Below are 25386 nucleotides of genomic sequence, written 5' to 3' on the forward strand. Positions count from 1 at the left end.
CCCTTTCTCACAGAGGTGCACCTCCACAACGCTTTTACCACACAAAGCTGAAAACTCTTGTGCTAGAAAAGTCAGAAAGTTGTTTTGGGGATTTTAATGGTAAGTTTTAATGAAGGGATCAGGATAACGATCACTGTATGTTTGACATACTTTCTGGGTTTTGATTTTTGTGTAGAATTTTCTGTGGAACATTGCAAACATTTACGCTTCCATAGCTCATATTCCTGGTCTGTCTCTTTGAATAAATTGCAGAGTTGGTTGTTGTGCTCTTACAGCCTTTTACCTAACAATGACTCCTTCCCTGTTGATTACCGGTACTTTTAGGAAACCATTTAATAATTGGTGGTGATTTAATAATCGAGTTTTGTGAAAAGGTTGTCTTTTTTTTCAGAGATACGTGAGAGTGTTTTTTTACATCTAGTTTGGAAAAGTGTGCCTGAGGGGTACAGGATGACAGTTGAAAGGACATTCGTTTGTGAGTCTGCAGGGCTGTTGATTCAGGCCAGCTTCAGTTCAAGAGAGAAGATGATGCTCTGAATGTTTAGGCAGAAGTTATCCCACCAAAGTTCCCCTCCATGGAGGGGAAAGGCAGGTGATCTGATAGAATAATTTACATTGAGATAAAGTTATCTTAATCCAGGAAGTGTTACTCTGGTGACAATACATAATAGCTATTTCAGCACCTTTTTCTTTCAGACACAGTGGATGAACAAGTTCTTCCCCATCTGTTGCCTGTCCTAGGGTAGTGCTACATTATAGGTACTGCTTTAGGTTTAGTAAGTACGATGCAGAGACAGTGATAGATTATTCATAGGAACAATAAAATACACCAAGAAATAGATCTAGGCTCTGGATGATGAAAAGAGCCATTACTCTGTGGTAGCCCTTTAAACAAAGTTCTGAGGAGCAGTAGCCTTCAAATTTATTTATTTATTTACTATTATATTCAGAGCCTCCTGTTTAAGAAATTGTCTGTGAACAACTTAATTAAGGTGACTACTTTAGGGTGGTTTATTTTGTTTAACATTACTGCCCCCATATGGATATAGTCAGAATGCACAGCGATGTAGGGAAAGCATTTTGTATATAAAGCAATTTCAAAAATATTTTTTGGTCGATTCTAAGCTCTTAGATTTCAACTTCCTCTTACTTGCTTGGCATTCAAACAAAACAAGGTATGGCAAGGGAGGTGCTGATGCTCGCGACAGAGAAGTTGAAAAGAAATGCACTTTAAATGTAATTATAATTGGTAATTTTGCAAATGCACCTGTAGCCTACAAGTTTTCTAGGAAATTGTCTTACTGCAAAATGGAGATTCAAGTACTTAAACTTTCCCTGTAACTGACTTTTATGTAAGTGTAGCTGCAACCTCTTAAAATCGGTTTCAAGATTTTCAAAATAAAATTTGACAGGTCATCTAACAATATTTGAATGAAGTCATATAACTGGTACATGTGACTGAGTTAAAGGTGATTTTTGTTAAAGCTAAGCATGGTAATAAACTGCCTCTTCTCATTTAGGTTATGCAATTATCTATTGTTATTTATTATTATGCTCAGATTATTATGTATTACCATGCTCAGTAATAAACTGAGCATCTTTGCATTTAGATTATGCTAATTTTATTGCCACAATTAACTGGTTTCTGTTAAAAAAAATTTTTTTTTACAGTGCGTTTGTGTGGTTGACTCTATAGTATATTTTCAGTTCTGAACTGGTTGGATGGAAGGATTATTTTTAACAGGCCTCATGCAGGAAAATCCAAAAATGAGGAATTAATAAAGATTTACTATTGCCACAGCAGCATTTTTTTAAATGGCCATTTCCAGGCAACTGGGGGAACAGTTAAAACTTTTTTTTTAATCAGTTAAAGTGTTACAGGCCAAGTTGAGTGTTCTTACAGGCCAAGTCGAGTGTTCTTTATTTATTCCAAGTAGCTCATTCAGTAAATTCTTTGAGTGTCCCAAAGGGCTCTGTGTGGAAAGGATGTTTACAAGTACAAAGTCAGTGTTATACTTACACTATATGCTTGCTTAACTCCAGTATGTTTTAAACACACTGATATACGTTACCATTTGCAACATTAAATTTGTTCTGCACAGTGACAACAATTTGTAATCTATTAAATGTAGTCAGTCATTATTTTTTGGTTTCTTCTACTTTTTGAGAGCATAAAATTTGCACTGAACAACCATTTTTGCTGCATGCTGTAATATCTTTCTCCCGTTTGATGTCTAGGACATCTTTCATTCTCTTCAGCTGTATATATAGAAATTTTTATTTTATGTTCATTGAGTGTGTATTTTCATAAAATTCATAAAAGGCATGATCTTGCCTCTGAACTGTGAATTTATTTGGAAAATAGGTGGTAGTGTTTGTTCATTGCCTGTAGGAGAAGGAATGGGCATATGTAGGCATTTACAACAACTTTTATATCTACAGTAAACTTTTGTAAATACTAGTAAATTATCCTTTCAGTAACTCAATTCACTTTTCAGATTTGCCTTAAGATTGAGGCTTTCATTTGCAATATTGGAATTAAACTAACATGAGATAATGTAAATAAAGATGAAATGAAAAAAGGAATTAGAAATGTCCCCTCATTGTAAGGCTAGCAAGCTCTGCATGTTTGCCTGTTCGCAGCAAAAGTGTTCGTTCTCTGTTCCAAACAGGCAGTGCTGCAAAGTGGCACAGGTCAGCAAATCATGTGCCTGCCAAGTGTGTACTGCTGCCTTTTACTGCAATGAACAGAAAAGGAATGGAAACATTTATTTTCTTTTAAACTATGGAAAATGAAACAGTAGCTCGGCAGCATATTATCCATGTCCCTACGTACTGATAATTAAGGTACGATATGGGTTAGCAGGGGTAATAATATTTCGGGGAAGAATTAGGTTAAAAGAATGTTTACTTCTGAACTCACTATGTGTCCAGATAAAAATTAAAGTCATGTTCAGTGCTAATGAATCTGCTGCTTTTCTGTGCCATTTTAAGGCAGATGAAAAGCCAGTTGCAAAGGAGATAGCAGTAAAATGACTACAGAGAAAAATTAGCTGACAAAATGGAGTGGAAGAACAGCTGTTGAAGCGGAGCTGAGTGACATACTCCTTGTCTTGTGCTTTCTTATACCTAAGAGAAAAGACTTGAGATCCACACGGTCTGAGTTAACTGATTCTTCTGCAACACCATTCCAGTGCCTCTCTGAAGTGAGAGTCCAAAATATGTAGAAGTTTCTTGCCCTATTAACCACATTAATTATTACATATATATTACATATATTAACCATAACTTGTATTGAAAAAAACCAAAATACCATATCAAAGTTTTGCTCTCTTTCCCTGTTTCTGAATTTGTGGCTCTTTTAATTCATGTTCCAGTTGAATCTATTCAACTGACAAATATATTTGAAAGGCCATTTTGGTGTGTGGCTTACAGCATCAAAATGTATGCAGGGCAGCAAATCTGCTTCCTTCATCATTTTTGTTTAAATTTCAAACAGAAATAAAACAGATCTAGTAGGAACTTAATACATGAAATTTCCCAAATAAGACTTGTATATAATGATGGTTAGAAAACTTCAGTTACCAAAATTGATTTTCAAATTGGATGACAGTAAATTATTTGTCATACTATAAAAGTAAATGATACATTAAAAAAATAAAGTGTATTACAGGGTCACAAAGCTCAGCATAGTGAAGAAACAAAAATGACGGGGTAGATGTAGGACAACATGTCTGTAAGAGTATGGGGTATGCTGATGGGTCAAAAGTAATTATGTTAATATTAAATGTACTTAAGGAACTACATTTTAAGAAATAGGGAAAGATACTGATGAGAATAAAGGTGTCTGGTGTGCTGGGAATAATATGATGTGAGTTTGCAAAAGGAGATGAGGCAGGTAGAAGAAGCCTGTTGTATAACAGAGTGGATGGAAGAAAGGTTAGAACTGCACAAGACATAGTTAGAGAGAAGGTAAAAACATGAGTAATGATGTTAGTATATTAAGACCCTGAATTAATTATGCCTTAAAAATTTGTTTTTAAAGTTTTCTTTTGGGGATCCAACCCAGTAGATCTTGCTGTACACTTAAATATTTTGGGAGGCTTTTGAATTCTGGATTTCCACTGAGATCAGCAACATTGCCAGAATTTCCCAATCTGCCGTTTTCCATTGTTTCTCCCAAACTCATGAAAGGACCGAAAAATAATACAAGTCTGCTGCACTTAGTTGATTTAAATCGCATCAGCCTATGATGTTCTTATGGGAACCTGCCATATTTTTGTGGGAATCTCTTACATAACGTTTTTTTTTTCAAAAAGGGGAGGGGGAGGCAAACAAGAAAACAAATGCCTCTTCTGTTGTCCCATCCTTTAAAACTGCTCTACCTACTGCTGTCATCTTCAGTGTTAGCAAAGGACTCACAGCGTGTGACAGGTATTTTAGACAAGATGCATATTGGTGCCTTTTTGCCCCCAAATGCAGATATAATTTCTGTTCATTCAAAAAAATTAAATTTTGTAGCTGAAATGTCCATGGCAGGAGGGTTGGAACTTGATGATCTTAAGGTCCTTTCCAACCCTAACTACTCTATGAGTCTATGATTCTATGTCACAGAACAGTACATAAATACGCAAATCGGATGTGCCTCTTTGTAATTCCTCTGGAGCTTTTTCAGGGGCACTGGTCCATTGTTCTTCCCATGTAACACAGCTCAACTTGACCTGGATCACCAGAGGGCACTGCTGGGTCTCTTTAGGGGGCCATACTGTTCCCTTATGCCTGGGAGATAGTCTGCAACTATAGAGGAAGTTGGAACTTTTTCATAACTTACTGTCTGGTAATACTTCTTTTACTTTTTGATCTAATAAGCAATCTGGAAAGAAAAAGATAGAAGATACATTTTTTTCAGGTTTGATGTGGTGATGTTCTTCCTCAACCCTGTGCCGTCCCTCTTACCATGGAAGCCTACCTCATGTGTTCCTACTTAGGCACCTAAGATACGATACATGGGCTGACATTTAGGATCCACATTTTCCAAGTGATCGATTAAAAAGTGCGCTTCTTTGTGGCAGCTCAGTGTTCCCATTGGACAATGCAAAAATTGCATTGCCTGTGAAAAATACCTCAGTAAAAGGAAATTATAGGTTCTTTCAATATTTTTAATCTGTTTTGCGCATTATGCCGACTTGGTAATGAAGGAATGATGAGGAAAAGTTTCTTTCCCAAAGTCTATCTGTTAAAATCTTCATCTTATAGAACATTTACAAGCATTTTGCACTAATGGAAAATACTTAAAGGATATTCAGAACTGTAGGTTGCTTCCAAGTGTGGTAGTAGTGACAGAAAAGTAAACTTCCATATAATAAAGATTTACATTACATTTGAGCTTTATTATTAGACTTAAACTATACAGAAGCTTGAGTACTGTGAAGTGTGTGGCTAGAATAAATGCCTTTTTTTTTCCCTGTGAGACATCTAGTGTGATTGAAATATCAAATCACAGAATAGTTTGGGTTGAAAGGGACCTTAAAGATCACCTAGTTCAATTCTTGCATATACTGTGAAAGTTACTTTTGTAACTTCACTTCAACCAGCTACCTGGAGATAATGCTGTTTTTGGTGTTATCTGCCATAGGCAGATAGGCACAAGCAGTGCATCTGTTACGTGTTTTGTTAGAACAAGATTGCTTCTAGCATATGAGAGTGAAGGAACGTTCAGAATTAGTATGTGCCAGCCAGAGTGCTGCAACAGGGCCAGAGGCTTGTGAGTCTGGGAGGATGGGCTAGTTCTGCTGGGAACTCTGTTTTTCAAGTGGCATCCATGGAGGATTCTTATCCTTTTCCTGAATGTAATGGTCTTGAGGCAGGAGTCTTTCTTAGGGTTAGAGGAGTCAGTCTGCAAATCCTGTGAATAAATATGGTATATGATTTTTGAGGAGTGTTTTAAATAGAATGTTATCTCTTCAGTTGAAAAGAAAATAATAAAAAAACCCTACATCTCAGCATTTCTGTATGTTACAGTATCAGTGGTATCTCTGTAAAATACATTACAGCAATTAATGCTAAGTGCCTTTCTGATACGGGGAAGAAACTGTTCGTGGATGTTCTTCTGTAGAATAATACAAGACTGAATTAATTTGTGAGTATTTTTTTTATCCGTAAATGGTTATTTAATTGCAAATACTGTGGGGATTATCCCCACAGCGTTCTCCTTATCATAATAATGTTTCAGAGTATAAAATGTGCTGTATATCAAATACAGGATGTTTCAAAAATCATCTGTGCAATGCTGTCTTTCTTTCAGTGGCTGTAACTGCTTCAGAAGCCACTGCAGCTTGGAGAGTATAAGATATGGGCACAACTAAAAAACAGATTAGACCCACAGATGATGTAGTCATTAATTTGCTTTATTCCGCTTAAGTGAAAATGTCATGTTTAATATAGAGGTGTATAGTAGGTCCTTTGATGTTAAAAATACTCATCTTTCATGTCCAAGAACCCTTTTGCCTCAATTTTTAAGCACAGTTAGTATTCATTAAGTTGTGGTCTGACACAAAATAGATGTTTAAGACAGGTTATTTTTAACAGGTGTATTACCTTTATACCATACTTCTGTGTCAGGATACTTACAACTTTCATATATTATGTATTATATTTAAGGAATATCTGATCTGGTTGTAGCTGGTAAGTGCATGACCTAGGACAGATACGTAAAAGTCAAAGTTTAAATAAGGCTACTATTGCCATCCATTTTTACTTTGAATTTTGTACTTCAGCATCTTTTTTGACATTGGATACATTTGCTTATTGTATTCTCACAACCAAGATTCATTTACATTTAAATAATACCTTTCTGTTTTCTTTCACTCCGACTATGCTACTGTGATTGCATTGCAAGTATCACAGTATTTCTTTTTAATCACTATTAAAATTTTGTCAAATATGGAACATCATTTTCTTAGTGCCTGGGAGTTTTAATAAAATTCCGTTTTAGCCTGTTTTAATCAAAAACATCCATTAAACACCCAGTAAAATCTGTTACCCTGCTCTTGTTTAGCAGAACATATTGACAGAGGAGAACTAGATAATCATATACTCAAAATTACAAATTCTTGAGGCTGTGAGATAATATTGTTTGTAAATTTGTAAGCATGCTGCAGATTGTTAAAACACAAAGTCATAATGGAGTTTTGTGGTAAGGATTTCCTGCTCTGCAGGAAGATGTTCTGAGTTGTGTGCTCTTGTGAAAGGGATTAATACAGAATTCAGTTTATAATTGCCTTGAGTTATAAAGGATATGTAAAGGTACTAGGGACACCTCTATTTAATGAAATAACTTCGGGTACTATCAGGTCTTTAGAGATTTGACAGATGCAGACACTAATGTAAACACTCTCTCCTAACCAGCAAGCAGTACAAGCACAGTAAGGTGCTGGCTTGCTTAGTGTACCTTGCTATTTTTGTAGCAATCCATGCAGGAGCTTTCTGGCTGAGGGCACGAGAATTTAGAACAGATTCTATTAGGTAATGTACTCCCAGTATGTCCTAACTGTACCAGACTGCTGTTGTGAACTTCCCTGTTTCTGTCTCTGAGGCACACCACTAACACAACTGGACTGATCTGAATAGAAGCTATTTTCCTTAAATTAAGGAGGTATTCAGGTTAGTTACTGTGGAAAACCAACTTGGATATTCCTAGCTATTGGCGACATTAAATTATTTTCTGGCAAATGATATGGATTTTAAATAGAGACAAAGATTCTTTTCTTTACATATATCTGTAAAACAAGAACATGAAATTGGAAACGTTCAAGGCAGTCATGTTAACTATTCATCTGCTTTTGTCTTGGACTGAAACCAGCTAAGTAAACAGAGTTATTTTGAACTATCTTGACACGTTCTTCTGTTGGACACACACAACTGTTTAGTATCTAGCTTGTCACTCTGGAGATAGCTGAGCATAGATTAATATTTACAGAAAATTTAGTGATTTTAATAATCTTTGAAATTGATATAAATTTACATACAAGGAAGAACCAGCTATGCAGCAATAGTAACAAAGCAGGTGAAGCTTGTTCTATGTAAAAGAGGGAGAAGCAACTGAAACACTGAAACACAGCATGAATGGTACAACTCCTTTTGTTAACAGTATGTATCAGCTGGTTTTCTCTTAAACCCATGACTTAATGAAACTTAAAAATTGCTCAGTCCATGATCTAAGGTGGAGTTTTGCTACGATGACGACTGCATGCTTGAAATGCTTGTGTATCAGTCACTTTTTTAACAGTTTTTAAATGTTCTCACCAGTTAAAAAAAACAACACACCAAGAAGCACAACAAAAAAATAAACTATAACCCCCCAAAAAGCCCTCAACCCCAAACCAAGTATCCTCTTAATATCAGAAAATGTAAAGCTATAAACAGGCACAAGACTTTCTCCATGGTTTCTACATGCAGTGTTATAATTGTAATAGAGAATTATAAGGTTAATGAGCTGGGGAAGAAGCAGCTGGTCAGAATTATTTCCCTTAATATCAAGAAAATGAGGTAAAATCCTCTAGGTTTTTTCTTCTTACAGGTACAGAAATAATGGTGTGTTTGCTGTTACGTTCACCTTTTGGTTTTAGAACTTGAACCTCTCCAGCCCAAGTACAGAAATACAGCACTAAGATACATGGATTAGCAAAGAATTTGTTTAGCTAGTGCTATGTTTACATGGTAGGGACCATATATGTGGTGTCAGGCAGAAAATGTGAAATTGCGTGGAGTATCTAAAGCACGGTTGTAACTAAACATAAACAAGTCTTTTAACGCTTAGAACTCTGATTAATTTCTGATTGATTTTACCTGATTTGCTTTCTTTTCTGTTACAGTTTTTAATCTGACGTGTACCTTAAGAAATGCAGTGAATGTTGATCTACATAGTTTGTAGCAGGTACAGGTTCTGCAGGTCTCTAAAATATGATGCAAGAGCACAAACCGCTTTTATGGAGCACATCCCAGAAGATCTGCTTCGAAAATTAGTATTTTGAGTACATCATGATATATCATTAGCCATCTGCAAGAATATTTGCTTTGTAAGTAAACTCCGTGTTCTTATAATGCTTGTGCAGATGTTTTATACACTTAACACATTTTTTGCTAAAAATCTTAAATGAGCTTTGTGAAATCCTAAAGCTGCAGCGTTCAAGTTACTGCCAAAATAATACTAAAGGTTACATGTTTCTGTTTATTTGTAACATTACTCTCAGAAGACATTGTAAAAATGTGAAAGCTGGTTTCACTTAAAAATCAGTTTTTCAAGGCAACATATTTAAAAACTCCCACTGTGGCCTGAATGTATGACAGCAGCTTTCTGCACTTCTACTAGTTAAGAGATGCAGTTTTGTAATTTGCCTTACCTTGGATTTTCCAGTGCCTGTACCAGAGAAGTATCTGTGCTTTTTAAAACTAACTATAATAAATAATTTTTTTTTGGTAAATAATAGCCAACTGGACAGTGCTGTTAAATTTAGTGAAGAGAACCACTCAACCCCAAAAGTGAAAGTAAAATTCCTGCTCTCAGTTTTACTAAGAAGGGATTTTAAACACTGACCGAACTAAAAAGCATTTTGAATACATTAATCAAAATATATATAATCAGTTAAATTTTACCTTGTTTCAAAGTTTTTAAAAAGTTCAGCAGTGATAGAAGAGGCTAAAAAGCAGGTTTGAAAACAGGTATATTCACATAATAGTATAACTAACTGTTTAATACATATTTAGAATAGTTAACCTAGTACAGATTTCTTGTAATTCATAAATATTAGTTCTGAGATTTAGCAAGCCTTTCACAAATAAGTTCTTGATTAGATCCCCATGAGTAAGAAGATACTGATCATAAATCTTGACACCATTCAAGAATGTGTATTCAGTCTAAAAGAAAATGAGTTTACTATATTAGGTATTTCAGTTCCTTGGATGCATCATGTTTAGCTCTTCTGAATTTTTAGAATAATTTATCTTAACAGCTGATGTTAACTGTATATCTGAAATTTACAGACATGCTGGCATTGAGAAGAATAACGTAATTCTGCATCAACTAAGTGATATAATAATTTGGAACAACTAGTTAATACTAAATAACCATCTCCCTGATCACTGCAGGTAGAAAGGGACTGCACAGGCTTTGGCTTTCTTTGTAGTTTTGTGCATTAATTTCTTATGTGAAAAGATTTGCTTTTTATTGTTACCTTTTCTGCTGCATTGGAGGCTCACAGCTTTGTTTCAGGCAGAAAAATAAAGTGACTTTTATAATCTAGTTTGGCAATTTGAGTATCTTTAAGGATATTATGATTGCTATTTTTCTTCTTTTTTTTATATAATACTCTATGAAATTTATACTGTCCTGCATTGTGAATATTTAAACGTTAACCGTTAACTTAATCGTTTGGTTTTATGTCCTCTATGTGACCTGTAAAGACATTCTTTTATATTTGTCTGCTGGTGATCATGGTAACAGTCATTATAATATTGAGTAAAGTTATTTCAGTAATTCCAAATTTGTGTTAAATTTAGCTGTGAACATTTATCTCTATGAATTGAGAGATTATTTAAGTTTTTAAAAATACTGTAAAAATATTAAAAATGGCCCAGAGTAATAAAGGCAGTATGGTCAACAGTCTCCAGTATTTCTCATGTTGGTGCTTTCTGTTAGATCCTTTATTTTCTGTCATTTTTAACATTATTTGCTGCATCTCTTTGAAAGAAATGTGACAGGCTTTCCCTTGCCCTGTTAAGATTCTTCTTTAATCTCTATCTGTAACATTCACAGTGACCATCACCATTGTCTATAGAGTCTGAATTACTGTACATCTCTAGCAGCATAAATGCTGGTTTAGAATGGTACCACATAATTAGAGGACATGTCATATCAATTTCTCTTTCTAACCAGTATGTATGAAGCTATTCTAGAAGGGGATAAAATTGCTACCAGTAAAGGTGCAGTTTTGCATTTCATACAGAGATGACTAAATCTGTGATTAATAAGGTAGTTGTTTATTCTAGGGTTTGTGTTTATTTACAAGAAGATTATACAAAGGAAAGCTATTTATTCTGCTGAGCTTGCTGGCATCCCAGATGAAAGTTAGAGAAGTAACAAGCAAAACTGCAGGCAAGGAATCCAGATTGCACTATATGCATTCAATATGCTGATGTGTGAATTCAATCTGTATTTTAGGCAGTTTCACAATATGAAGCAACAGGGCAGTTCTCCTGGGTATTTATGCTGTGTAGGAATGTTTCAGTTAGTAGTACACTGTATATAGAAAAAGTTCTCAAATATGTAAAGTAGTTAATTTAAAATCTTATTTCTAGAATCTCTTGAAAATACAGCACGTTCCCAAGACTTTCTGAAGCTGGCACCCCTCTTCTAGGTGTGACTTCAAACCTCCTGTGTGAAGACAGGCTGAGAAAGATGGGGCTGTTCAGCCTGGAGAAGAGGTGGCCTGTGTGGAGACCTCATAGCAGGCTTCCAGTATCTGAAGGGGGGGCTATAGGGATGCTGGGGAGGGACTGTTCATTAGGGACTGTAGTGATAGGACAAGGGGTAACGGGTTAAAACTTAAATAGGGGAAGTTTAGATTGGATATAAGGAAGAAGTTCTTTACTGTGAGGGTGGTGAGGCACTGGAATGGGTTGCTCAGGGAAGTTGTGAATGCTCCATGCCTGGTGGTGTTCAAGGGCAGGTTTGAAGAAGCCTTGGGTGATATGGTTTAGAGTGAGGTGTCCCTGCCCATGGCAGGGGGTTTGGAACTAGATGATCTTAAGGTCCTTTCCAACCCTAACTATTCTATGATTCTATGTAGGTTTTATAAGCTGAGGAAGGATTTTGGTTTTGCATAACAGGTGTATGTGTATCAAAATGGTACTCTAAAGCTCAAAATCAAATTATCTTTAATAGACTTGTGCAGTTGCCTTCAAATTTGGAGTTAATACGTTACTAAGATTACCTCTGACATGTAATTTTCCTTTTTTTGTGTGAATTGAGCGCACATTGAATGAAATGGGTTTTTTATTCACGAATGCAAGCTCCTTCTGGAATTACTGCCTATGCAGACATCAGCTGCACAAAGGACCAGGATTGACTGCCATTAGAAAACATGCCACTTTTATCTTCATAGTATCTAAAAATTGTGTTTGTTTCCTACTAAGTAACCAAGGACTACAAATTCCGTATTTTTGAAAGTTGTTTCTTTGAAGAAAACGTTTGCTTTCAGCTCGAGTCCTATCTATCAAGCTTCCGTTGGACTGCACGTATTAAAAAAAATAAATAATTAATGTTAGAACTGCCTGTGTAACTTTACCTATCTCGTAGTGTCACAACTTTGACAGTGTAATATACTGCGACTATTTTTGTTCTGGCTCATTGTTTGGCAACTCATTGGTATACTATTAATTTCAGTCTTAAATCCTTGGTGTAGAGCATGGAATCTTCTTAAGCAATATAAAGGAATATATGAATTAAGATTTTCTATTTAGAAAATACATGTTTTCCCATACTTTCTCTGCTACAGAAAAGAATAACCTTATGTAGAATGTGTACTGTAAAGCTTGCTTGCCTTCCTAAATAATTTTCTGATTTCCCCAGCCTCTGCCTACGGGTGTATTAATTTAATTGAGCACATAAAAAAATTACGTGAAATCTTCTGTGTCTTCCCTGTTGCCTCTGAGAGGCTGTAATGTTCAAGAGAGAAGAAGGCAGAAATCACAGCTGTATATTATTCAGCTTACTTTTAAGAGAAGGCACACAAGACATCTACTGCTGAAAAGAATTCCATTTTATAACTTGAAGTGCAAGACCAGTTGGTATCCATAGTCACAACACTACAAATCTTCAACTGCTGAAGAAGGAATGAAAATAGCTCCCTTGGTGCCGTGTTGCCATAGGGGAAGAATCCTGTTGCAGTTCCCAGAGGAGTACTGCTGTAAGAAATTGCAAAATAGCATTTTGGCAGATGATAGTGAGGTGTTTATAAATACAGAAGCTGAACTTTATTAAGAAATTTCTTGGCAGTGTTCAAAGCAGCATTTGCTGGTTTTAGTTTAAAACCCATATTATGAAAGCAACAAACTGGAGATATTGAAAATCACTTAGAAGGAGATATATTGAGGCACTGCTGCTTGTAACTATATCATTAGTTCACAATCTTCCTATAATTTTGTATCACAATAGAAGAAATGGTGTGATAGCACTCTACCAATCTGGGCCTAGAGAAAAGGAGGATGCAGTCCTGGTATCAGTGTGCTTACACTGTGATGTCTCATAGAAATTATGTGTTTTAAACTGTATATAGTAAAGCTTCGCTCTGCTGTTGTTCATAGTAGAAATACTGAGCTTATTGTCATTCTGATAGCTTAGTTAAGGTTAATACATTTGGATCATGACTGATAACATTGAGAGATGGTAACGTGTGGTCCTCTCTTTCCTGCCGGGACAAGAATGAAATCAAGTATTCCAGCAAAGATTAGTTTCCCATGATTTCAGAGCCCTGCTTTTTTCTGTTTTTTTTTTTTTTTTTTCTGTTTTGTGCTTTTTTTTTAAGCTGAATGTGATATTGATAATTCTAATGTTATATTCCTGGCTGTGTTTCTGGGCTGAGAATTTACCCAATGGAGATGTCTTTGTTAGTAAGTCAGGGGGAAGTCTGACCTTTAGAGATATAGGTAAATCTGTGTTTCTTTCCTGATGTCCTCCTGCCATATCTTGATTTTACAGGGTACAGTACTAAACTTCACAAGTTTAAGAATGGTTCTGTATGACTCATCTATGATCCTGAACCTGCTGTTATGCAAGCTTTCAGCTGGAGCATTCAGGCTGTCTTTTAGATCTTGAAGCTTAATTGTTTGTCCATAAGGATGCTTTAATTTTTGTCCACTGCCCGGCTGGTGCAGAGTTATTTGATTCTTACTGTTGGTACCATCCTGTTGTTGTGGAAGAATAAAAAGGTCATTTCATAAAATAGGCAGTTTGAGGCTTTCCCTTTCCTAAAAAAAAAGTTTTCCTGATGTCCAGGATTCCCTCAGAGAGGGTTGAGAATACCTGTGAGCGGCTAGTTGGTTTTGGACAAAGCTCCTTCATAAGCAACTGCAAGATTTAATTCAGCAATCACACTGTCAGAACATTATTTCTCTCGCTTGCAAGAGGTCTTTGTCCACTGAAATGTGTTTCTCAGTGGCTTGTGTCTCCATGGCCCTTTGCCCTTCAGCAGAAGCCCTCTGTGCAGAAGTTTCTGTGTGGAATTTTGAGGTATTTTTAATCAAACTGTGCTGCAGCGTTGCCTACAGTGATTAAAACTCACTTGTTGCATGTCTGAAAACTCTGGTATTTTCATCAATTAATGGTTGTGTAAGCAGTATGTAAAGTACAGCTATTGGTGGTACTTAGACATCTGTATACATACTTAACAACAATGTGATCATAAAACTCTGCAAATAATACTGTATTTGGAAAAGAGGTTCTGCTGTTGCAGTTAGTCTAAGGCCCTGAGGTCCACATCCAGGTGGTTTGGACCTGGAGTTGTTCAAAACCCATTTGCTTTGGAGTTCACTGTAGTAAATAGGCCATCATTTAAAACTGAAGAAAATTACTTAACCAGTAAGTGAAATTCAAGATACATGTGTGTATACATTTTTATTTCTGTGCTCTCTGCTCTGGGATTTGGAGAATGTATAATGCTTTTGGCATGGAACATAGAATGAATCAGGGAGTATAAATACTGAATGAATGGTATTGTGAAACAGAAGTTTCCAAGTTTTGAATGCTCAAAACTGATCATTTTGGCTGACTGGGGCTACATGCAGTCTTCTCAGTATCTGTGTGCACAGTGGATTTATGCAGTGGTGTAGATGATATTTTCTGTGTTATTGCCTGTTCCTTCCTTCCTACTGAACATTGAGTTAACACTTTTCTAGAATAAACAGAAATCTTGTTTTCTGAATCACAACACTCAGCTAAGTTATGATTTTACATGTAAAATTAAGATATGAGGCAGCAATATCAGTAGGAAAAGTATGCTTATCTGTACTGAATCAGGTGGGATACTTTGGGATTACTTTGGTCATCCCTGTTCTCGGTTACTCTGGAGAGTTCAGCAGAGTTGGTCACCGCATTAATCTCCTGGAATGTCTTGGACAGCACTGGTCCTGCAGGGCTCTGCCTTCTTCCATAGTGAAAATTACAGTGTTTTCCTATCACTGTTGCTTTTCTGCTATATCATTTATCTACTCTCACATTCCTTATCTATTTAACTTCCTCTCTTATACGTTACAGGTAGCATAGTTTCTTTAAAAGCCTTTGATAAAACACTGGAATTTGTGTTGGGAATTCCAGTAGATTATGTAATTGAATCTGCATTCATAGAATCAGAGAATTGTTAGGGTTGGAAGATCATCTAGTTCCAACCCCCCTGCCATGGGCAGGGGCACCTTGCAGTGAACAATGTCACACAAGACTCCATCTAACCTGGCCTTGAACACAGCCAGAAATACTGCTAGTCCTTATGCTGTTGATTCCTTAGGAGAACATGGGGTTTGAGCCATAATATTTCTTATTTTATAATTAAATCTGTTCACATTTTTCTTGCAGAATAGAATATGATTCAAAAGTAGTACTAGACTCCTGACATTAAGCGAAAAAAGGATTTGCTGCCTGACTCCTCTCATTTCTAATCCCAGTCCTTTAAATGTAGTAATTAGCAAAATTCTTGTTTAACAAAAAATATCCACATAGAATTTTTGTCTCTAGTCTGTTTACAGTAGTTCAAATGTCTGTTTACAGTGGTTCCTCAGAATGTCTGTTTACAGTAGTTCATCAGAAATCCATTCCGTGGAATTACTGCATTTTATAACTGAGATTAAAATTCATTGTACTCTGAAAAATATCTACCACTGCCTTTAAAATAGAATCGAGATCTCAGCCAAACAGAGCAATCAGAAAATTAGGGAAATTACCTCATAGTTTCTGCAGAGCACCAAACAACTTTTTACTTTAATGGAATGTACAGTCTCCTCTGGATCTGCAAGGGTGAGTAACTGCAAGTTGTACTGGTAGGCATACAGTAAATGAACAGTCCTGACATTACAACACATATTTGAGTTCTTTTGTTGCAGAGCTAAATGAGATAAAACTCTTAAACCTTTGCTAGCATTTTGAAACCTTGTCAGGTATGATCAAGTGGTTCATGGCATTAGAGGTCTAAACAATCTTTGTCGTACGTGTAATTGTGGTGGTATCTGATACAAAGGCAGAACTGCTGGTAGCCTGAGAGCTCTTCTGTATGTGAGAAGGCTCTGTAGCGATACTAGCAGAGCAGGTCTTATCCATGGAGTTTTATAATAAACACAGTCTAAGGACTTAGAGTCAGATTGATGATCATATTTATAACATCAAGTGCTAGGTGGATGTCTAGTGGGACTTTTGGGGACAAAAAGACAAGGGGCCAGACTTCAGTAGATACCTTTGTAAACTGAAGTGGTTGTAAGCTCTACAGGGTTTCTGAATGCCTCTAGTAACAGTCTCTTCCTGGAGTCAGTTTGGGCCACTCTTCGTTTCCTGAGTGGAAATGCAACTTTCTGGGCAACAGGAAAGTTGTATTTCTCCCAATTTTTTTAATGAATAAAACAAACCGAGTGTTCTTAATTTCATGTTGTCTGAAATGTTTGCATCATTTTATTCACTCACTGACGGTATGGTTTTGCAGTCATAATATACACTTTCTGTCTGTGTAGTCCTTTCTGTCAGTTAAATTTAGAGCTCCTTATTCTTCTTATTTACAGAATAGTAAGTGTGATGGTTAAATATATAAAGAGGACCTGAAAGTGAAGATGAGGAAAATACACTTCAATGAGATGTTCTTGCATTAAATCCTAGAAGTTAAGAAAGAGGTTCTTTTCAGGTCAGCATAGGAATATTGCTGTTATGTTTTCATAGAGATGATTCAGTAATCAACTGGATATAGCTGATGTTTCTGTATCCTACAGCTGCCTACACATTTCCTATTTTTTTTTCTTACTATTGTTGCCTATTAAACAGCTTCCCCGAGACCACATCACCATATTCTCTAAAGGCAATTAAAGTTTTGCTCAAATGAATTTTGGAAAACAAAGCAGCCTTTCAAGATTTCCTCCTTCTTCCTTCCCCTCCCACCCCCAAAAATACCCAAACCAACCAACAAACATCCATATACCAAACCAGTTAAATATGAGTATCTAACATTTTTTGTGAAAATTTGCATCTCAGCATGTCATAAAGTTTTTCCTCAGTAAGAAAGAAACAATAATAAATGGACTCGCTTCCACTCTTAACATCAAAGGGCAGAGATGACATGAAATAATGGAGGGTTGTTACCCACACCTTGGTTTGATAGACCTTGCTTCAGATTCATTGGCAGAAATATAGCTCCTTGTACTTCAGAGAACTGATGCCTCTCATACAGACCAGAGTGTACAGCAGTTCTGTGTTTTGCCTCATTATGTTATGTCTGACTATAATTGTATGTTATAATTCCATAATTCAGCATTTGTGAGTATTTGGGTGTGTGTGTTGATGGAGATAGGTTCTTTTCTTTAACCTTAATGACGGCTTACCAGAACATTCAGTTGAAATTAGCCCATGTAATTTAGAGTTAGGATTAACACACGTCACACACCAACTTTTGCTTTTTGATACTAGTTACAGTAGGTATGTAGCTCTGGCTCATAGGATCTGAATTCTGTCCTGGGTCTTGCTGTCCTGCTGTCTGATGAAATAACTTCACTTCTCTGCCTCACTTTCTCTATTTTTGAAATAAAAATAACAATGCTGACCCCTTTTGTTTCAGCACTTACTGCTTTTCTGCTAATAAATCTAAGTAGGAGAATTACAAGGTCACAGTAGCAGTAGAAGTACATTCTTACTGAATGTTTCCAAAGATCAAAAGCTCTTTATATATTTACTTCATATGGAATAGTGTTAAAACATTCTGAAGTGTGTATTCCTGAGCAAACAATAACTGTTGTGTAAAGGAGTTGTGTTTGATGTTACAGACCAAAGCGCCTTAGTTCATGGAAAAATGTTACCCCACTACTTCTGTTTTAATGAATTGCTTTACTGTTGGTCTAAGCAACTAAATTAATTGATCTTAGACTTATTCTAAGCATTTGGTGAACATAAAACTTCATCGAAGTACAGTAGACTTGGAGATTTTTCTCTGAGGTAAAATTGGGATAGCACTTATGTAAAAGGCCATCTGTAATCATTCAAGTCAACCTTGAATAGGGAGACATGCAGACATATATTTCAGTTGTTAGACAAAATTTATTAACCTATTGTAGCTGGTATAATGTAAAAATAATTTTTCACAGTCACATAAACTTTGATGTAGCTTGAAATATCTGTTTCCCTTGTCTGACTTGGCAATTCAGGATGAAATGCAGGACTCCATGTCTTAGATAAGCTGATTTTTTTGCAAGACATAATATTGTCTTGTCATTGGTACTCCAAAGTGGACAGAAAGGTTGCTTAATTTAGTAACTTAATTTTTTTAGTTACTTAATTTTTATGCTGTGTAGCTGCTATCTCTAACTCTTACTTCAGCTCTCATTCTTCAGCTTGGGATGTGGTTGAGAATGGCTGTTGCCATAGGATAGCTAGTTGATAAAGCCTGTTTGGAATGTAGGTAAGCGAGGCATTTGGGCAATAAGGTAAGTATGAAGGGCACTCTTTTCCCCTTAGTAGACTCCCAGGCTAAAATTAAACTGTGAGATGTTTCCACATTTGATGATTTACAATGCATCTGTTCCAAGTCAGCTAGCAGAAATAACTAATTACCTATATACTTCTATAAAAAAGAACTCTTCACTTGACTGTAATATGCAGAGATCTGCATTTTTATAGTATGCCCTAGTGAAAATGCCCTTCAACACAGTAAGATAATGTGTAAAAAGATTATTTCTTCTTTTTCTTAGCCTTTAAAATAATTGGATACTAAATAATGGTAATGATACTAATTAATAATGATCAAACTGTGTAAGCACCTGCTTATCATTCATGTTTCCTGAGACCTCTAAGAGTCATAAGCTCAATGCTAAAATAATTCATGATGCAGTTTATGTAGCAAGATGGTAATGTTTTCTTTAGTTACTTAGTTACTAAAAATAAACAGAGCTTGTCACAATTAGTTTTTATTGTAGATCATTCCCTTTGTTCATATTTGTGATCCTTCCCCAACAGAAAGTATACATTAACTGTAACTTAAACTTCTGTTTCCTGCAGAGGGTTTTCTGTTCATTTTATAGAGGAATATCAAATATGTGTTACTGAAAGTTTTTACTGCATATAGCAATATGGATGTGTTTGGATACTGCACACACACAGACTAGAGAAAGAATTCTCTGGGCGTGATCAATAATTGCTTCAGAGAGAGAATGCATTTTACACAATGCAAATTTATGCAGTTTACATTATGTAAATAAATTACACAAATAACAAGGCTGCTTCTCAATGTCTCGTGCGTCATAGTATGTTACTGTTGTATGCTGAGTTTCAGTAAGTAAATTTATGACTGAACTATTAACGTCTGTGCTTCCTAGTAGATGTTTTTCACTAAACTCCTGTGATATTTGAAGCCTTTTCTCATTCTTTTATGACCACTGAGCATCCCTCAGGACCACAACTCTGCTGCTTGGTTCTGCTCCATTTCATCTGTCCATGACAGATGCCTTTACCTCTAGCTTCTTTTTCTCTGCAGCTGCATCCACCAGGTGTTTTCTTCCACCCCACCAGAAGGGTACCATATTCCCTTTTCCCCCTAGTTGTTATATGCTTGAATTTCACTTTGGAGGAGAGGATAGGGCTAGAGCCCCAGGCTAGTGACCCTTCTCCTCCCTGTTCCTCTAGCAGCCTTTGCTCAGCACTCAAGGTGGGAGGAGGTGGTGGCAGAGCCAGCTTAAGTGCAGGAGGCCCCACGTTCTCCTCTGAAGCGCCCCCCGGCCTCAGTCCCTTGGGAAGACCAGTGCTGTTGCTGCAGCTGTTAGCATCCAGGGAAGCTTGTCAGGAAAGCTTGTCTGCAGGATGAGAGTGCCAAGCGCAGCTGTGCTCTGCTGCCTCCTCTTCATCTTCTGCTGCCCGCCTGCAGCATCCCCTTGGTTTATTCCTTCAGGAGGGAGCTGAAACATAGGGAGAATATAAGTTATTTGCCCAAACTGTGCCTCACAAACGACACCATGACATTTGAGGAAATTGTCAAATGTTCAGTGATTACGTGGCGTTGGGTTCAATTCTTAGTTTTCAAATAATTTACTAGATAGATGTAATAGATAATTGGCAAGAGCTGGGATCTGGAAAGGAAACCTCATATGGTGTGGGACTAAGGTCTGTTTTTTCTGAAATGTAAATTTAATTAAAAGGAGAAAATGGGAGGGGAGAAAACACCACAATCTTAATGAAATCCAGGAAACTTGAGCATTGCATTTTGACAGAGACAAAATAGCAATTGATTTTTTTTCTTAGACGTGTAAGGAGTCTGCTGACAACTTACAGCTCAGTCCTCACATCAGTGAGATCTTCCTTGAAATCTGGGGGAAATTCTTACTTCTTGGCAACAAAACACAAGTTTAAGACTTTTTTTCTTGGGGGTTTGAGAAACTTTTCTTTGACTACTAGTTACTTATTTTGAAGAAAGCTGTTACACAGAAAACAACTCTACATAGGTGGTGGTGATTGAACTGCTCTTAGAATGTAGTGGCTGAGTAGTAAGTATGCCAGTAAATTTCAGTAATTCAGTGTGACACAAGTGGCTTGGTAGGAGGCCAGAGTTACCTGATAGTCAAATTGAATGACAAATAATGTGATTTCTTATCTGACTACTTGTACTGTTTTTTTCATTTTTTTCCTTACAGATGCAATCTGTCAGGGAAAAAAAGACAACTGAAAAAATAAACCATTTTGCCCTCTGTGATACCTTACTTCAGAGTTTTATGGGGCTGTGTTAGTGTGACTTCATTGAAGTGAAAAGATAGTTTCAGTTCAAAGAAGAACTTAATTGTATTTAACCTTTTAGTTTAAGTTTACTTTTTTTGCAGTAAACAAGAAGCTGTACTGAGTAACTAGCATCATGTGCTGCAGTAACACTGTGGGGTTTTTTCTTTTCAGGAGTCTGTTATAAATGTGGGATTTTTTTGTTGACTTTGCCTGTAGGCTGACTTTATTCCTCACTCTCTGGGAGGTCTCTGACTCCCACTTGTCATATCACATACACATTAAACCTTTCATTATGTATTGCTGACAACAGGCGGTATCTCTTAAAGATGCAGGATTCTCTTATTTTGGCATCCAAGTATCTTATAAAAGCTAATGATTGTAGCATATACTTTATGCTGTTACCTTCTGCTTCCTTTTTTTAGTCTCTTCCAGATCTTGCCTCAAGGCATATTTACTGCTCTTCTTAATTGCATGTTACCCTTTTACTGTATGCTTGACATCGCCTTTGCCTTAAACTGCAGATTTATTTCTAAGGTTTATTACCGACATTTAAAACCATCAGCTTACAGACACTAGTTTGTGTATAGGAGTTCCTCACAGTGTGTGTTCCAACTCCAAGCCTGTGCAAGGCAGATCATTTGTCTTTGTGTATTTCTTGACTGCCGTTTACCCATTGTTCTTGTCTGGCTTTGCATGCGTCATCCCAGGTTGGTGGCTCTTCTGCCATTTAGAATTCAGCTGGTTTTAAAATTTCGTTATATACAATAAACTCATGACTTCTTATTTTTCCAGTTGCAGTTTTGATGATGTGTTACTTGTTTTGAGCTGTATATTTTTTCTGTTTTTTTTTTTTTTAAGTACGCTATGTGACAAACTCCCTGAATTTATTTGAAATTATCATCAAGTTCAGATTGCGTACTACATGGCAAATATAATACAAATTGCTTTGAGAACTAAGATTCTTTGAAATTATAGAACTACTCTAACTGTCTAGAACTTGGTGCTGGGACCATTCAGTAACCAGGATTTATCATAGAATCATAGAATAGTTAGGGTTGGAAAGGACCTTAAGATCATCAAGTTCCAACCCCCCTGTCATGGACAAGGACACCTTCCACTAAACCATGCCACCCAAGGCTTCATCCAACCTGACCTTGAACACCATCAGGGATGGAGCATTCACAACTTCCCTGGGCAACCCATTCCAGCACCTCATCACCCTAACAGGAAAGAACTTCCTCTTTATATCCAATCTAAACTTCCTGTATTTAAATTTTAACCCGTTACCCCTTGTCCTATCACTACAGTCCCTAGTGAAGAGTCCCTCTCCAGTTCTGGGTTTGAGTTTATTTTGTTATTTGTTTCATTATTTAATTTTTTTTGGGTGTAGAATTGCAAAGCTTATGTGAAAAGGTAAAAATCCCGATTACTATTTGCCACACTTTTTCAATATATGTGGTACCCTTTGTATTATATATGTGATACCTTTGTTAATCCATTTGCTTTTGAATTTTACAGCTCTGCAATTACGTTCTGTTGCAATAGATACTATACCTGTACTACTAAAACAAAAGCTTCACTAATACATCGTCAGATTTTTAATGCAGGTTTAATGGAAATAGTACTTCACAAATTTGGTTTTGATGTCCTTGTCTTGACGTATAGGCTAAGATTTCTGGATACTGAGTTTTTCTTCTATTTTGAGCCTTAAGATATAGTAGACCTATCTTCTAATCCTAGGACTTCAAAGAGATATAAAGAAAATTATATACATTTGTAAAGTTAGGATAAAATCCTAAGAACTCACAATACCAAGAATTGCCAACATTGCAGAGTTCAAAGATTTCCCTTATTTTGCCTAACTAGTCCACTAAAGAATATTCATGGCCACATTTACATGGAAAACTTTTATCCTAAGCAGCTTTGAGCAAAACACTAACCTAAAGGTGACCTATCTTTCTTAAATGAATCCACTGTCCTAGACCAAGTTTTTCTGTATTGAGGCTGTGGGAGTCATGCATTATGTTTTTCTGTTTCTTTCAAGGGTCTTACTGACACATTTCTTGAATAATGTTATTTTTGCCTGAGAATCTGAGGCAAGGTGTTGTGTGTATTGAATTGCACATACAACTTCGTGAAAACAAGTATTTTTCTTGGCAAAAATTGTAATAAGCAAAATCAGAAAGTAATATTCTGCTTTTTTCTTTCCATTTTTTTTTTTAATATTTTTTTTTATTTTTTAATATGTGTGTGTCCCTAACTGGCAGTGCTGGCAAGTTTCTCCCTTTAATGAAGTTACTGAAGATTATGTTTTAATTGCTATTCTTGATTGGAATTTAAAATGCATACGTAAGTCCAATCCAAACAGAAGTCTGCAGCACGGATGATTCGTGTGCAAGAAAAATGAATGCATACATGGAGATTCTTTAGGAGATTACATTTTCTTTTCTTTTCTATGGTGTATAGGTGCAGTGCTCTTGTCCAGTATACAAGGAATAGCAATTAACATCGATCCAGTCTTGCATACTTGGCTTACCTACCAACCTCAGAAACGAGCTGGTAGACACATTCAGCAGGTACGTATTTTTGGAATGGGGAGAGGGGAAACTTTCCTTTATGCCAGTAGTGCATTCTTACTGCATATATTTTTTTTCTGTCACCCTGTTCTTGGTAGTTCACTGCCTATACCGTTGATCTTATTTCAGATTATTAAAAATGCTAGCTTTTGTGTAGTAAAATCTTCATTTCACGTTATTTTAATTTATAATGTTTAATTAGAAGAATAGAGAATTCTTTTTGGTGGACACGGCTTAGGATCCATATTTTGCAACTATTTTTAACTACTAAGACCTCATAAGCCTCCCGTGTCTGGAGAATAAATCATATTTAACTGCTTGGGATGGTATTTTTAATAATTGCATAATTTTTTATAAAATCATTACTCTTCTTAAAACCCATTTTAAGAGAAGATGACTCATACATTTCCTAATTTGACATAAGTAAATACTGTAACAGATTCTGTATATGATGTTAAAAGCATGTATTTGTATGTGAAGTGCTCAGAAAAAAATACAAGAAGTTAAGGCTGTGGGTCTGCATAGCATAGGGATTTCTTTGATGTATTCTTGACCTAAATTTTCATGCCCCATACTGCTTACCTGGAAGGAGCACAGGCTTTGCCTGATTTTAAACTTATTTTAACTGTTGTTTGACAAACCAATAGAATATTCTAAAACTGAAATTTGTCATCATTGAGCCTAACGTTCTGTCTCAGTTACAAGTGGTCTATTATTAGGTGGCCAATATAAGAATCTTTTGGTATTTCTCACATAAATGTAGAACACTATGAACGTCAGGGAAGTTTCATACAGGGCCCTTGAAGTGGGAGGATTAATACGATCTGTAAACATTTCTGTTTCTTGTGAGTGAATGACCTTGGCAGGTAGTTACTGTCAAACATTGAGTCCCATTAAGCTCATTTTGCACCAGCACCATCTGAGCAATTCAATGTGTGAATTGTTGCTTTATCATTTTAATAACTTTACACTGGTTTTAACTTGTTGAGTTATTCTTCATTCCTGCATCGTTACTGGAGCAGTGCAACATTTCCTGGTATACCTTTTTTAAGACAGACCATTTATTTACTTTTGCAGTACTGTTATGTATACATCTAAAATATAATTGAGCCTAATTATTTCAAACATTCATATAAAAGTCTTAACATTAATATATATAATCATTTGTTACTCAGTGTCTTCTCTTTTGATTGTGCTTGTGTGCTGTGTGACATGAAAGGTTCAGTGACTACCTTAGAAACTTACCTGTCCAGGGTTTTGATCACCAGTGGCAAATTGTTACCCAAATTTGATTAAGTAGTTATTTTGTAATTTGTGTCACTGTCTTATTTGGCCTTTTAAATTTGTTTGTGATCTAGTTACTGTATCACGTTTCTGAAGTTATTAGCATTTGGAGTTGTGTAGTCATTTGAAATTATTTTCATGTCTGCTTAACAGAATTTTTTGCTCTGTCATTTTGAGTAAGTCAAAATTGAGAGTTTTATCGAGCACAGAGAAAAACTTTCAGTACATTTGGATGTGTGTGTACATTCTGTCAAGTGATACACTGAGTTCAGTAAGTTAAATCAAATTATTAATTTATCTGGGACCACAGCTATAGCCATATAAACTTCTGATTGCATACAGGATAGGCTGGGATTGTCTGGCTCCCCACAGAGACAGGTATGCATTTACATACCAGAACTTCTTCAGGTTTGTTTGCCTAGGGGATTCTCAGGTTTGTAGTGCCAGTTTGGTAGTACATGCATTTTATATATTTACTGCAACATTTGCTATGTGTAATACAAGCATGGGGGCATGGTTTTTATGAAA

The 25386-nt window shown here is 36.1% G+C and overlaps 1 protein-coding gene across 11 annotated transcripts in view; it reads left to right on the forward strand.

The window, feature by feature from the left end:
- The window catches only part of VPS13B (vacuolar protein sorting 13 homolog B), a 436747-nt gene that overhangs the window by 167888 nt on the left and 243473 nt on the right, over positions 1-25386 (forward strand). For all 11 annotated transcript variants that reach the window (XR_009728432.1, XM_061373228.1, XM_061373222.1 and 8 more), the window contains one exon: positions 23465-23574. Coding sequence is in view for 10 of the 11 variants with exons in the window: in XM_061373228.1 (XP_061229212.1) it covers positions 23465-23574 (110 nt within the window). In the remaining variant the exon portion in view is untranslated. The remainder of the gene's footprint in view (positions 1-23464; positions 23575-25386) is intronic.

The sequence above is a fragment of the Neopsephotus bourkii genome, unplaced genomic scaffold, assembly GCF_033783945.1.
Source record: "Neopsephotus bourkii isolate Nb327-2 ecotype Australia unplaced genomic scaffold, CSIRO-AGI_Nbou_v1 NB_1630, whole genome shotgun sequence".
NCBI lineage: Eukaryota > Metazoa > Chordata > Aves > Psittaciformes > Psittacidae > Neopsephotus > Neopsephotus bourkii.